The 14,464-nt window shown below is 39.1% G+C and overlaps 2 protein-coding genes across 2 annotated transcripts; both read right to left on the bottom strand.

The window, feature by feature from the left end:
* Window positions 1-594: 594 nt before the first annotated feature.
* On the bottom strand, window positions 595-3,622 carry tysnd1 (trypsin like peroxisomal matrix peptidase 1). The gene is made up of 4 exons (XM_076285274.1): window positions 2,344-3,622; window positions 2,064-2,194; window positions 1,754-1,939; window positions 595-1,440 (listed from the first exon to the last, which is right to left on the bottom strand). Exons 1-4 carry the CDS (start codon window positions 3,372-3,374, stop codon window positions 1,238-1,240), a joined length of 1,551 nt encoding a protein of 516 aa, XP_076141389.1. The 5' UTR covers window positions 3,375-3,622; the 3' UTR covers window positions 595-1,237.
* A 1,967-nt stretch (window positions 3,623-5,589) lies between these two features.
* Window positions 5,590-9,938, bottom strand: sar1ab (secretion associated, Ras related GTPase 1Ab). The gene is made up of 7 exons (XM_076286499.1): window positions 9,808-9,938; window positions 8,643-8,715; window positions 8,389-8,508; window positions 8,235-8,300; window positions 7,221-7,324; window positions 6,915-7,046; window positions 5,590-6,782 (listed from the first exon to the last, which is right to left on the bottom strand). Exons 2-7 carry the CDS (start codon window positions 8,698-8,700, stop codon window positions 6,666-6,668), a joined length of 597 nt encoding a protein of 198 aa, XP_076142614.1. The 5' UTR covers window positions 8,701-8,715; window positions 9,808-9,938; the 3' UTR covers window positions 5,590-6,665.
* Window positions 9,939-14,464: the final 4,526 nt, after the last annotated feature.

The raw sequence follows: 14,464 nt of genomic DNA, 5'->3' as shown, positions 1-14,464 counted from the left end.
TTAAGTCAGCCTCGGTTATCTACTTCAGTCCAGGCCATTATTTGCTTTCAGATAGAAAGCAGGCTATTCACACATCTCAGTTTCACTCTGATAACAGCATGTTGTAATGCAGCTTTGCATTGAAACAGAATACCTACATTAGAGTCTGAATATTTGAGATAAAGCTTCATATTTACATATTTAATCTTTCAAACCAAAAAGGGACCAATTCTTCCTATTTGACAGATGACTGTGTTTGTTTACACCTACAACAAAAATGGCATCTGTGTTTAAGATACTGGTGACACAAAACAATTCTAAGTCATTTAATTGCTTTGTAGCTTTGTAACTGGCTGACCATGAATGAAAGTGAACCCAAACAGAGTGTCTCTGGAAGAGGCCGTGTTGGTTCCGGTGTTGGCCTGTATGAATATAAAACATACTATATTTTTCACAAACCTTTGGGGTGAAATGACCCTCACTTCTTCAGATTGGTTAAATTGACAATTTACATTCATGTTTACTGGATTAGAAAAAAGAGAATTGTAAAATGGTCTAGCATGTTAAGGCTTTATGGAAATTTCCTCACACAATCTCCTCCAAAAACGTGTTATTAATGTATTCCTATGCATGAATTATTGCAACTCTTAGATAAAACTATTATTTTTTGTTCTTCCAGAACTGTAAGTTCTTTGACCATATTGCATGTTATCTATGGAGAGGTCTGAAACTCAGAGATCAGTGGATAAAGACAGCATGTCATTGTTTACGGTGTAATTATGCACATAATGTTTTTTTAGGTTGTCTAGTATTCCTTGTAGATACTCACTCCCTGCCCATGTTGGTTCCATTGGCTCTATAAATGACTGAAAACTTTGAAATTCAATGTAACCATGTAATATTCAAAGTCTAATGCATTTGATAATAAAAAAGTAGTGGAACCATGGCTTGACATGTCATTGTACAATTCTGTATCATTGAATATTCACATAAGGTAGACTGACTGTTTACATTATATTAAAATATTTTATATTATCAATAATGCATGGAGAGGATGATAAATCAACTATGTGCTGTTTGTATTTCATTTGTTGTGGTCCTTTGTAGGCCACTGATTACACAAACACTGCTGTAAAGGTATGGTGAACCTCACTGGTACACTACAAAGACATTTAAGAATGCCTTACATATCATATCTCCAAATAGTTGTCAGTCCTCCGTATTAAGGCACATGGGATTGAGGAAGGCATTGTCAACGTCATAGTTTGCTCTGTGTATTTTGCAGTCTCCAGATAGTCCTTACTCCTTTGTCAATTCTGTTGAGGTCCTCAAACACTTCTGCATCACCCGTTACAGCAAAGCCCTTCAGCAGGGGTTCTAGCACGGTAACTGGAATGCTAAAATTCAAGTGTGGATATGTCACTTCAGCTGTAAAATCACGTGTGTTGCTGGACACAAGACCTGGAAGAAGATGAAGATAATAATTCCCACTCATTCTCAAGTCCCCCATCAAAATGCAAGTCACATTAGTGTAATGCATTAAAGCGTCAGGCAAAGAGTTAATGTGTCAATGAACGCTAAACACTAACAAATTTCATCATATCTAAGTAGAGTAAATGCATGTGGACCAGAGAATGTGTTACCACAGTGCCATCTGCTGTTCACACATGGAACTGGGATGGAACTACCAAACAAGCGAGTAAATACACAAGGAAAAAGGCCAGGCTGAAACATAGGTGGACCACTCTATATTGTGGGCTATGATGTGCCTCACCAAGGAGCTCTCCTGTGTCTGCACGCACTACGGCTCCACCGCTGGCTCCTGCCTGCACTGCACATGTAGTCTGGAGCATCACAGGCCGGGACTTATGGGTCACCACCCTGGAAAGGATCCCTGAGGTCATGGATGGCCCACAGATCCCACCGAAAACACCATAAGCAATGGCGATGACATCTTCACCTATGACATGCAAGGGTAAGAAAAGGGAAAACTTTACAGTTTACTTTATAAGTGTAGAACTGCACGACAACTAGTTCAGTGCAGTTTTAGAAACTAAGAGGATCAGATAGAAATTGAAGATTACCTGGTTGGAAAAAAGAGGCAAACTGTGGAACAAATTCATATGGGGGGTCAGTTTTGAGCTGAACCACAGCAATATCGTAGGGAGAGGATGCTTCAGTGGAGAACACCACATCGCCCATCATAGTGTGAAATCTGGTGGGGGGGGGGGATCCAGAATCTTTATCAGTGGGTTATTATAAACACCTTGTTATTAGTTAGTAGGCTATTTTTGTTGGTAGTAATAGTTGTCGTGTAGTAATAGTGGTAAAGTGCAGTTCTTGCTTTCCACAAAGAACACTCACCTTCCATCCACATAGAATTTCACTTTAACCACAGATTTCCCATCCACCACATGCCTGCATGTCAAAATCAAACGATGTTTGTAGAGTATCCCTGATCCCCAAAACTGGCCACTCTGCACCAGTGCCACTGTTGGATTTTTGACTAGACTTTCAGAAGGCAGTAGGCCTAGTTGATGCTCATTATTGGAAATATTTCCAACACATTGCTGGATCGCCTGGTTTCCCATGGCCGACTGTTGTATGTTTCTGAGTATGGCATGAAGAGAGCATACAAGAGTCAACCCAATCCAGTCGCTGGACTTCCAGCATAAAGGAGCCACAATAAGGCCAACGAGGTAAACATGTCCAAACATTCCATCTTCTACAAAAAGTCCGCCACCTTCGGTTCCAGGTAAACAGCGCGCATCAGTGAGGATGACTACGTTGTCCTCTCCGTAAAGGTTGCTCACAATGCCTTTGCTCAGGGTGCTCATAAAGAGGTCGGGGCATTGAGAGCCAAACGGAGAACCACAGGCTATGACCGTGCACCCTTTCTTCAAAGAACCACTTCTGACATGAGGAATGATGTTGCTGCGATTCCAGTAGGGCACGGTTAATACCGCAAACCAAGACAAAACGTCAAAGTTTCTGACTTCAGAATCCTCGCTCTCTATTAAACTCCACTTGTCGGTTTCTCTAAACACACTTCGGAATGCTGAGCGAAACTCTGGACAATTGACTAAAATTAAAAGTTCAGCATTATGGCTCGATACGGGCCTCTCTCTGACACAAGACACAGCTGAACATTCATTCATTCCAACATTTGGTTCATGATATCCCACGCGTATGTCAAGATTACGACTACTGCTGCCTGGCAAAATAAAGCTTTTGTTAGAAGAAAACCAATTTTCCTTCTCCAGGAACCTAAACAGAACCCCACTACAGAGCACTATCCCTGTACGACTTATAATAGTACCGCTGCAACTCAAACGCTTTCCTGTATCTAAACTATGCACTGAGATAATACAGCACGCATTCTCAACAGATTGCATGACCTTCAGTGTTCTAGTGTAACACTAATGTTACAGTGTCATTAATGTTGTTACAGTTGCTAGTCTGTTGCTATCAGTTTCCCGTCGCAAACCAAAGACGCCACATAGAAGCAAATTTTCAACAAACACGTTGTAAGGCCACAATGGTCCTGTAGGTTACTTTGAAATAAAGCACATCAAAAGCTTCCTTCCTAATTCTTCCTAATATTTCTAAGCATCAGCGTCTCTACTTTTCCACAGCCTGCACCGACGAGTGGTTTCTTCCGGTATCACATTGGACACGTGATGTGAGTGAAGGTGTCCTATTGGCTTGTTTTCAAGGCTGTCCCAAGTTTAATTTGGGGCATGTTCAAAACCAAAACGATTTTCTATGTTTTGCTAAGATTTCCGGTTTGAATTAAATGTTTGGCAGCAACGGTGTGCAATGTGCAACATGCGTTTGAGGTAGTTTTCTCTTTGTTATTGTAGGAATGGGCGAGTGCCTAGCCTGACGTAGCCATACTCAATTCTAGTCCGAATTTAGTCTAGTTTATACTTCCCCAAGTATCCGACCTCAAATCTTGTGGGCGGGGCTAAATTCGTCTGGCTTCCAGGCTAGTGCATGCCACTAAAAATCTGCAATCATTGGCCAGTCAGTGTTGGTGGCCCAAATAACACTGTCAAAATATAAGCCTCTCTACAAAGTTGCCAATAGGTTAGGCCTACAGTAGATCTTGTAAGGCTGAAATAGTGTGCCAGTAGCTGTATACATTTAGCCCCCACTTTGCTCCTATTGCGTTTGTTTTGGGTTTATTGGTTTTGTGTTCCCTGTCAAAAATGGCTGCTGCATTATTATGCTATAAATATCCATAATCATACTTTAGTCTAATGTTGTAAAAGACCTTTGCATCCTCTTAAATACTTTTGAATATTACAAGTTTTGAACTTCAATTTGCTATTCATGGTCTGCAGGCCTCATTGACCTGAGCTCATGTCAGAGGGGGAAAGATTCTATTGGGGAAAGGTTTCCGCTGGGGGCTGGCGTAGAAGCAAAAAGGGGGAATGTGGGTGTGTGTGAATGTAGGCAACAAGCACACATACAGTCCGTCTAATCAATAGACTCAATTTTATACACTGACCATGGTCTCACCCATTCATTTCTAATAGTCGATCATTTTTGACCGGGAATTCACATGGGTGTTCAACAGTTAAATAAAACACCCAAATTGTTATGAAAATGATCAACATTTGTTTTGTGTGTTCAGATGTCCTGTGTGAACAGTCATGGAGCGTCTTGATAGTCAGAGTAAATAACAATATTTTTGTGAGAAAAAAGTAAACTGGTGAAATGTAACCATAACACAACAGGAGGGTTAAGATAGACAATGTTGACACATTTAGAATTCCTCAGGTTTGTTAAAAACTTTAAAATGCTGTTTACACTGCTAATCTATGCAATGTCAGCTGCCAGCAATGCCACCATCAACTTCAAGGCAGCACTGCCATACCTAACCCTAACCCTTGCCTAACCCTAGTGTCTTCCAAGCAGCGCTGCCTTGAAGTCGACGGCGTGAGCCCAAAAGACCATATATCGTCAACTTCAGCAATTTCTTTGAACGTCATGCTCATAAGCCTATGTTGAATATTGAACCCGAAATGTTCAGTTACCGCTCTAGATGCAAATCACATTTTGTAGACCTACAAGCCAAGGAATTCCAAGGTGATTAAAGCCTATTTCATGTTGTTTTACCCTGTGAACTTCCTAAACTTTCATATTTTCATAGCCCACTGTCTTTGATGTGACTGTCACACACCATAGACTAGGCTATATTTCTTTCTTTCATGTGGTCTTTCATTATTTCATACTGTCTTTATTGTGATAAGCTTACATAGGGTATTTCATGGGGTTCAACGACTTCTATTACTTCCATAGTCTTGTTTAACAGTAGGCTACAGTATAGTTGGCAACCACATAATGTCCACAGGGAACACTCAGGGATCTCCCTCAGCTGACATTTAGGAACTTGTATTGTTTTTTAAGCATTGCGCCCCTCCATTGTTAGTGAAAATGCTCTGAATGTGTATTTCATTGTGATCCACCTCACCTCACCGTGAGCACAACATTCATACTTTACTCAGTCTCTTTTTTTACCACTACACCTCTGAAAGTTACCACACAGCTGCAGCTGCATCAAATCAGGCAATTATGAAAGAAAAAGTAAGCCTCAGCTTATTTAGTCAAGGGTTAAACATTTATTGTTTGTGTACTCTCATATCTGAACTGCATACAAAAAGCAGTTGATAGTCAAAAAGTACTCAATAAATTAACATCATCATCATTTTGCCTATGGAAGTTCAGACATGGTTTTATAGTGTACAGTAACCATTTTTTACCCAAAATGATATTTAAATATATATATAAAAAGAAATCTTGCATCATAAACAAATAAATAGAATACGTTACTCAAATACTAATGAGAACTGCTTGGCATTTACAGCACCTGGAACCAGGTAACACTTAACTGTTTGTCCTGAGTCCTTTCTAGATCACTAGAATAAAATGAGGTCGCATTTTAGCATTGCCAGACACAGCATATATGTCAGCATATTAAGTTTAGGCCTCATCTCTATATTCTTGTCACTGACCGGTTGTATTTTTAGAAGCGTGTGGCTTTCAGTGGCCTTATTGAATGAAGTCTTATTTACATAATGAGTAAATAAAATCTTACTAAGCCTATATTGTTCCATGTCATAACAATAAATAGAAATAAATATTACATTAATGTGTAATATATTACACCTAATACACTGTGATGCTATTTCAAACAATTAATTCGAGCTAATGATAGTACAAGTATATATCAAGATATTTCAAGCACTTTGTAAAATACATATTTTGAAGGCACGGTAATTGTCTTTGGCAGGGTGAGTGATGTGCAGGCAGTCATAATAGGCACAAAGGAAAATAAACTACACAGAATGTGAGAGACATGTCTCCCTGTAACTCTATATGAATACCTAAAAATAACTCCAGCCATGTAAACTGCCTTGATGTGATTATTTGTTTTACCCTGTAAATAGACAATGACATTGATGGCTGCATACTCCATTAACTCTTAGAGTTGTGGTTCTGAACTGCATGTTGGTTATACTGCTCAGAAACTGCCATAGGCTATATACATCCATTGTTAAAACTTTTGCGTACATTAATAAATTTGAAACTGTTTTAGGTAGGGGCTTCTCCATAGTCAGAAAAATAATAAATTACAGATGCTACAACAGATGCTACAAACTAAATTAGATCAGGTAACATCAATCAATGTACTGAGAAAGCCATCTGAAGCCTTCACCATAACCCTGTCTCTTCAGCACACTGCACATAAACACCTCCATTGGCCTCAAGTTCAGTTCTTTCAAGTTCACCTTTCCCTGTAGAGACACAGACCATCAGTAATGTGAACACAGTTTCCTTTATATAATATGTAATACTCACATTTATTCAGATACAATAGCATGTGGGCATCTAGAAAGCACTGTCGTAAATCATGAATGACTTCTTACCTTTCCAGTTGTGTGGCCATAAAGGCCAAACATTCCTATTAATGCATCTTCACTTATAGCCTCTGGGCGATCGATTTTATTCCCCAAAATGAGTATTGGGACAGTTGAGATGGTCTCGTCAGTTAAAAGGGCCTGCCAATGTAGTGATGAGATCATTTACATTTAATTACAGAATCCACATCATTCTACCACACACAGAGTAACAAGATGATCATTCTTGTTAAGAACTACTATTGTATAAGCAAAGAATGTGTAATGATTACAGAATACTGTTATTAGAAATAATAGTAAAATGAATAACCTTACATCAAGTTCAATTTTAGCTTCAACTAGGCGCTCATGGTCAGCACAGTCCACAAGATAGACAATTCCATTAATGGCTGGTAGGTAATTCTTCCACACTCGTCTTGCTGGGGGACATAAATATAGATTTTAAAAGAATCATATCCTAGAGTAAAAGAAAGTAAAAGAATGCTACCATTTCACAGTTTTGTAAGTCCATTACAACATAATCCCCCCATGAACCTATCCAATGTTCCTATCCAATACATACTACTTAACATTAACATTATCCTGCTCTGTGTTACCGATTTCAACCAGTATTCCGAAATGTACATTTCATGCTCACAACAGCAATAATTTGCTCGTTAATTACGGTCGCCTGGAAGAAGAAAGATGTTATTGATGTGTGTGTCTGTCCATCTGTGTGTGTGTGTGTCCGCTCACATAATTTAAAAAGTACTGGTCCGATTTACTGGTCACCATATCTCAGTCGTCCTCTATGATTATATGGAAGCATGATGGCATATAATCACATTATAATCAATCTCATATCAAATGCATCTCAGATGAAAAAGTTACCACATATTCATGAACTGGTAGTGTGTTTAAAAAAGACGCGAGTTAGCAAAAGTTAGGAAAGGTTTAAAAGATTGCCATTATGCAACAGTGATAGTGTCAACTCTGAATGTGAAACAAATGTGAAGATGTTACCCAATATGGGGCGAATTGAGCCCCTATTTGGATGGATGATGATACATATCCTGAACTTGTGTTGCATGCATTTGTTTTATTCTTTCAGATATACACATGAGAGATTTTAAATTCCTAGCGTTATATAGGAGATTTCCCACAGCGGCAAATGAACAACCAAGCCGATTTACCATTAAATACCATATTTAAAAACATAATCACCAACAAAGCAACCTTTGTGGGAGAAAACACCAACAGAACAGCCTTTGAGAGTATTTCACTGTGTGTGCACTTCCACTGAAATAACATCAAGTCACAGAAACATACACAGAGATCAACCATATTTACCTTGTGCATGGCCACCCAGATCAAATGTTGTGAATGTCATCCCAGCAATAGTCAACTCTTCTGAGGCTATGACAACAGTACAATTAAGATCAAATATATTGATGTCATTTAAGTTGTCTTTTTACTATGTTGGCTTAGTGCAGAGACCACTTACTCGGATGTAGAGTTGGGACATGCTGGCCAAGTCGATCATCCTTAAGCATGTGCAATAATGTTGTTTTCCCTGCATTATCCAAACCAAGGAATACAAGCTTCCCAGTCTTTTTGTAGAGACCTAAATAATATGAAATATGAAGTTACTGTCAATTTGTCTACATAACACATAACAACCCCTAATGTTATTATAGGTAATGCAGACTTCAGAGAAGAGGACAAACATTTATAACAGACATTAATGTACAGGTTTACCAAGTAACTGTAGAACATTGCTGAATCCTCTATAGAGCCAATCAAGTATAAAAGACATTTCTGTTGCTGGTACCTGGAAAGAACAGACACATGTTTACGCACCACTTACTTACAGCGATTCAATACTTCAGATAAAAACTAGATTGTGAAATGAGGGATGGAGTCCATAGTCCTTTGGCTAATGTAACAAATGTACCATGTATTTTTGTCATAGATACTTGGCCTATGAATAGTCAGATGCCCAAGGACAGAAACTAATGGCATTTTCCAAAAAATCTTTTTATGAAAAATTACTAACACCTTGTGTCAATTTATTTACAGCAAGAGATATGTCGCAATACAGAATGAACCAAAGGCTCAGGTTTAAAACGTTTTGCATGACTTGGCCCACGGATTATGCTCTGAGTAGGCCTTTGCTTCTCCTTTGCAACACACCACTGGTGTGTTGCCCTAGTGCTTGTCAAATGCAAATGAGAAATATAATTTATAACGCAGAGAGCGATTGACTTTCTTTGTGAATGATTATGCATGCCGGTGAACAGTCTCGTTGGTCTCGCAACTGACTATTTTTATAGACAAGTTGTGGTTGCTTGACATTGGACACCGAGGGGATATATAGCCTACACAGACACAACTGTCACTCAATAGCCAGAGGCTCCCTTGCTTTGGAAGAAGTCAATGTCACAAATACAGAAATGTTTTCTCCTCTTTAATTTATCCAACTTAACAGTAGGCCTAACTGTTGAGCACTTCATTGCGACCTTGAGTTGCCTGGTAGCATACACAAAGCAAGAAAGTCATAATAATTAAACTAGGCTACAAGAAACTCACTAAAGTTAAAGTGTGTAGGCTATGCTTGACGGCAGCTCATTGCAGTTCGTTACAAATTATGTTATCAAAGACAGCATAGTGCAGCTCGTTTAGCAACTAGTTCTGAAAACAAGGGGTTGTCCGTGCTGTTATATCTGTCTGTCACTACTGGAAACGGTGGAAATAGAATTGAATAATTGAAAATGACAAAATCCCTGCATAAGGTCATTTGAGCGACTGAAATAAGTTAGACTGTTCGCATGGGCATTCGTATACTAAAATCCTAAATATAACGGGCTGTCTGTCTGGTCTACAACATTTATCAAAGAAAATAAGCTTCGTTTCCGTAGCCTACCTGGGTCTACCGGACTAGCCAGAAAACACCGTCCGAAATTCAGTCAGCCTCTTCGGTCAAGTCCGAATTTGACGTTCAACCGGAATTGCGTAACAGGGAGGTCCAGACTGAGCCAAGTTGACGCGAGCCTGCACAAAAAGTTGCTAGTGGTTTAAGTGTTAATGAGCTTACAGACTTAATTTATTTATATTTAAATTGTGAAAATACTCAGCGTTGTTACGGTGTTGCAGAAGCTGTATCCCAATGCATATGAGGGGTGGATGAGAGACGGTCAATATTTCTGGCAGTCAGACGCAGCAATAGAATGATGTAGAATACTGGAGCCACGGGTTTTGTAAACAGTTTTGTGCGCGCTTAACTAGAATTCTCCAACAACGTCACATCTGTCAAAAGAATTCAATAAGTTGCCTACACATTTGAAATACAAATAACTTAAAACTTTCAGTGAAACCTACTGTACTTCCGTGATTATTATAAGTAGCCTAATTGGGGGAGGGAAAAAAACGTTGCAAGGAACATGCCTGATAGGCATATAAAACACTCTAAGCCTCTTGAATTGAACTTTACTGTATTTATTCAGATATAGTTGTGCTCATAAGTTGACGTAGCTGGCAGAATTTGTGAAATAGCCGATTAACCGTGATTTGGAAAATACGACTGATCTTGTAGAAGACCTTTCTTTATAAGATTAGATTCAACTTCATTGTCATTGTACAGAGTACAAGTAAGACAACGAAATGCAGTTTGCGTCTAACCAGAAATGCAAAAAAGCAGAAAAGTGCAATGTATACAAAGTATAGACAGGTGGTACATAGACAGGTCAATAAATATAGTGCAGTGTAGACAGTAGTGTACAGTTGGTTTACAGAAGGTGGTTTAGAGTAATATAAACTAGATGTACCGCATAGCGGTACAAAATATGACCGCCGCTCAGTCCTGTACATCCGTTCCGCGAAAATAAATCACACTTCAATTTGTCTCCATATTTTACTCCATCCCCCACTCTTGAAACTTTTGTGTATGCTTGTTTGGCATGCCTGAGTGTGTGTGTGCGGCTGGACAGAAAGTAGCCTACTGGTGCTGAAAAGGTGAATAGATTGTAGAATAGCCAAAGAAGATGTAGCATTGTTATAAAACCTTTAAAATCTCTAAACAATCACAAGTAGGGCAGTTCATCACAGTTCATCCATTGCAACTGGATTGATTAAAGGTCACTTACACCTGTAGGCTACATTCTATTTGGGAAAAGCAAAAGGTATCAGCATAATTTTATTTATTTATTTATTTATTTATTTATAAATAAACAAAAACATCTCTGTCAGTTCCATGCCGTTTTCAACAGCTATCAAAAACAAAGGTCATTTTTGGATGGATGGATTTTTTGTGAATGTTTCTTCTTCTAGGCTACATACGATTTTAGTCATCTTTAGTTCATGTAATACTTTATTGTCAATGCACAAATTAAGTAACAGTAGTCTGAAACGTTATTGTTAATGCACAAATTAAGTAACAGTAGTCTGAAACGAAATGCTGTTTTACATCTAACCAGTGGTGCAAATAACGGACATGTCCAAATGGGCCTTGATGAAATGCGTCGCTAGACTGTTCATACACATTTTAACGGGCCAAAGTTGAAGAGCTGTTGTCCGTTATTGTTCGTGCAAATATAGGCTGATTCATGTTCCCTTGCATTGTGTAACTGATGTCCATGGCTAGTCTGGCCTTCACCAGACCAAGCTCAATCTTTTAAGAAATCAAAAAATAAATAGCGGGCTGATCAGGCTGGGTTCACCCAGCCTAATCCATAGGCACCCGATATTGTTTAATTTTCCGATTGAGATATCCACGCTCTGGCTATTCTAAATGCAAAAATGCATCATGGAGTTATGACAAAACTGTAACTAACAAACTAGATCCTAATAGAAAGCTGTTAGCTTCCCTAAGCTACAGGTAGGCTTATACGGTCTCCTTACGCCTTACAGTATCAAGCGGACTTAAACTGCCATAATCATGGCGAAAAGTTGTAATAAAATTCACGCAGCTCCATGAGTCAAGGAAAGCGCGAATAAAGTAGCCACTTCTAAAAGGGACCCACTACACAGTAGCTTAAGGTGTGTTGCTAAAGCAGCCATAATGAAATGAAGGTGTTTGGATACTTCACACACACGTGCTTTTTAATTTCACAGACTACAACTACCAAGCTGGAATCAAAGCACATCGATTCCCCTCTCACACCCCGCACGCACTTAAAACAAAATAAACAGGCGTCTCAGTGTGATAGGGTCAGCCCACGTAGACGTTCGCTGGCTGACACCTACAGGTGCATGAGATGAGGATTAATGAGTCTGTAACATCCGTTTTGATAAACCAGGAAATGCTCCCGGGAATTGCACATCCGCCTAGGTAAAAGCTGACGGTGCCCTGGCCCTATGTTATTAGTTAGCCATACTATACTATATGTGTAATGTAATCATACTGTCTTACTAATGCCCCCATAGTTAACGTGGGTCCTCTTCCATTCCAATTTCCTTCTGGAAACGGTGGTATTGTACGGCGGTCACAGCCAAGGTAGGCAGTTCACTGCTGTACTAATCCTTATTGTGTTCATGTGGTCAATGGGCTACTGTCCTATTTTAACTAGCTAATGCTTATTCTGTAGTTGTTATTCTCAATGTTGTATTTTTGTGAGCATTAAAGGAATGATGTATTTATAATGTATCTGGGAAAATGTGCAATACTTGTTAATGGGGATAGTCTTAATGATTTAAAGGGGTAAGGTATTTATAGTATATTAGGGAAAATGTGCAATACATGCTAATGTGAACAGTCTTACTGGTTTAAAGGAATGATGTATTTATAGTATATCTGGGAAAATGTGCAATATCTGCTAATGTGAACAATCTCTGTTGTAGATCTACAACAATCATCATTTGTAGTCTGACCACTGTTTTCCTCTGTTTATTTCTTTTGGTTGTTTTTTTTTGGTTTATATACCAAGGTAGCTGAAGCCACGTGTCTCGTGGTGTTTGTTTATGTCTGTTCTCCTGTGTTGGCTCCTTGTTGGGCCTATCCCCTTGTCCTTGTCTTGTGGGCCTAACCCAGGGATAGCTCTATTCCATAATCACATATGGCTGAAGATTTGTCAGTTGTATCTTAGCAGTACGACTAATTACTTGGGTTGGTCCTCTGGGCCTATGTTAGGTGTTTTGTTTTCTTGTCCCTTGTCATGATGTACTGAATGTCGATAAATCTATATCTTGTTACCCCTGCCAAATACAAGCAAAAAGCAAAGAGATTAAATAAACTATTGACTGTTTGTAACTGCCTCTGGTTCTATCCATTTATTTGGTAACCTGTAATACAAAAAAATACATGGTAGTTATAGAAGCTAGCACACGGTCACATCAGTCTCACGCATGTATAGGCAAAACTGTATCAGACCGGTGTAACGTTGGTAAATCTTCCATTGCACAGAATGATTTTTGTAGCACGTGCAACAAATTAGTCGTAAGATACAATTACAGTGCTGCTATTAGTTTTCTACAAATGCAATCAATCAAATTGGCCTCCATCACTCAACCAACGCTAACGGTAACATTACCTAGGTCCTTATTGATATTAAGATTAACGTACCTGCAGTAAAAACCAAGCATGTCCGATAAACATCCTCAGATTTATTTCGGCTTCAAGAAGAAATGGGAATTACATTTCATGTGAACATTGTCCTATCCTTATTAGACGTTCTCTGCGGTAGTCCTTGTAGGAAGTCATTGTTTTTCAACCCAAGTCAACCCACTTTTAACTTCCAACAAAATTACGTCTCACTGCAACGATCTAGTGGACAAACGACTACTTATCGCCAATACTGGAAATGCAGCCATGATGAATATTTATTTATTTTGGCTTTCTTTTAATCCTACTGAATTTGTAATTATGTATCGGCCGTTCTAATACCGATAGTATGTGGGTGCCTGTGTGTGTGTGCATGTGTATATGTGCACCGCCATCTACAGGCCAATGAGTGTACAGTCACTAAATGTACACAACCTAATTTTTTTAGGACCCCCCCATGGATGAAAAAAACTGACAATCCCTATATGACCGCTTCGCTAGCGGCGGTCATAATAATGTGCAGTGTATTAGCAGTTACCTTATAAAAGCAAAATAAATATGGCTCTCATATAAACAATGTATGAACAACATTTCCAGATATGTGCAATGTAGTAGTAGTAGTAACATTATAATAGTAGTAAGAATAATATAGATATGTGTGTCACCAGATTAGTATAGTAGTCGTAAGGCTGCCTGTGACCAGACAGCAATATAGGTTTTAACCGGAGTAGGCTACTTAAGATCAATGGCAGTAGGCAGTGTAACTAATCAGTGAGGCAAAGGGGCTCAAAATCTTATTACAAATTTAAAAACCCCAACCAGTAGGCCACGGCTGAAGTGCCCTTGAGCAAGGCACCTAACCCCTCACTGCTCCCCGAGCGCCGCTGTTGGTGCAGGCAGCTCACTGCGCCGGGATTAGTGTGTGCTTCACCTCACGGTGTGCAGTGTTTCACTAATTCACGGATTGGGATAAATGCAGAGACCAAATTTCCCTCACGGGATCAAAAGAGTATATATACACTTATTTATTAAATATAGACATGTC

Source organism: Alosa pseudoharengus, unplaced genomic scaffold, assembly GCF_046254945.1.
Source record: "Alosa pseudoharengus isolate Yale_2024_CS ecotype anadromous, Long Island Sound unplaced genomic scaffold, YU_APseudo_1.1 YU_APseudo_1.1_scf_15, whole genome shotgun sequence".
NCBI lineage: Eukaryota > Metazoa > Chordata > Actinopteri > Clupeiformes > Clupeidae > Alosa > Alosa pseudoharengus.
This window is presented reverse-complemented; position numbering and strand designations above follow the sequence as displayed.

Bases quoted from the DNA above. Each gene is read 5' to 3' on its own strand.
- tysnd1 (XM_076285274.1), bottom strand. From the start codon at position 3,374: ATGCAATCTGTTGAGAATGCGTGCTGTATTATCTCAGTGCATAGTTTA. The intron at 1,940-2,063 runs GTAATCTTCAAT...TGCATGTCATAG, and splicing joins TGCCTCTTTTTTCCAACCAG to GTGAAGATGTCATCGCCATT. The intron at 1,441-1,753 runs GTGAGGCACATC...ATCTTCTTCCAG, and splicing joins AGACACAGGAGAGCTCCTTG to GTCTTGTGTCCAGCAACACA.
- sar1ab (XM_076286499.1), bottom strand. From the start codon at position 8,700: ATGTCTTTTATACTTGATTGGCTCTATAGAGGATTCAGCAATGTTCTA. The intron at 7,325-8,234 runs GTAAATATGGTT...TATGTCCCCCAG, and splicing joins TCTGGGTGGCCATGCACAAG to CAAGACGAGTGTGGAAGAAT. The intron at 6,783-6,914 runs GTAAGAAGTCAT...GTGTCTCTACAG, and splicing joins ATGGCCACACAACTGGAAAG to GGAAAGGTGAACTTGAAAGA.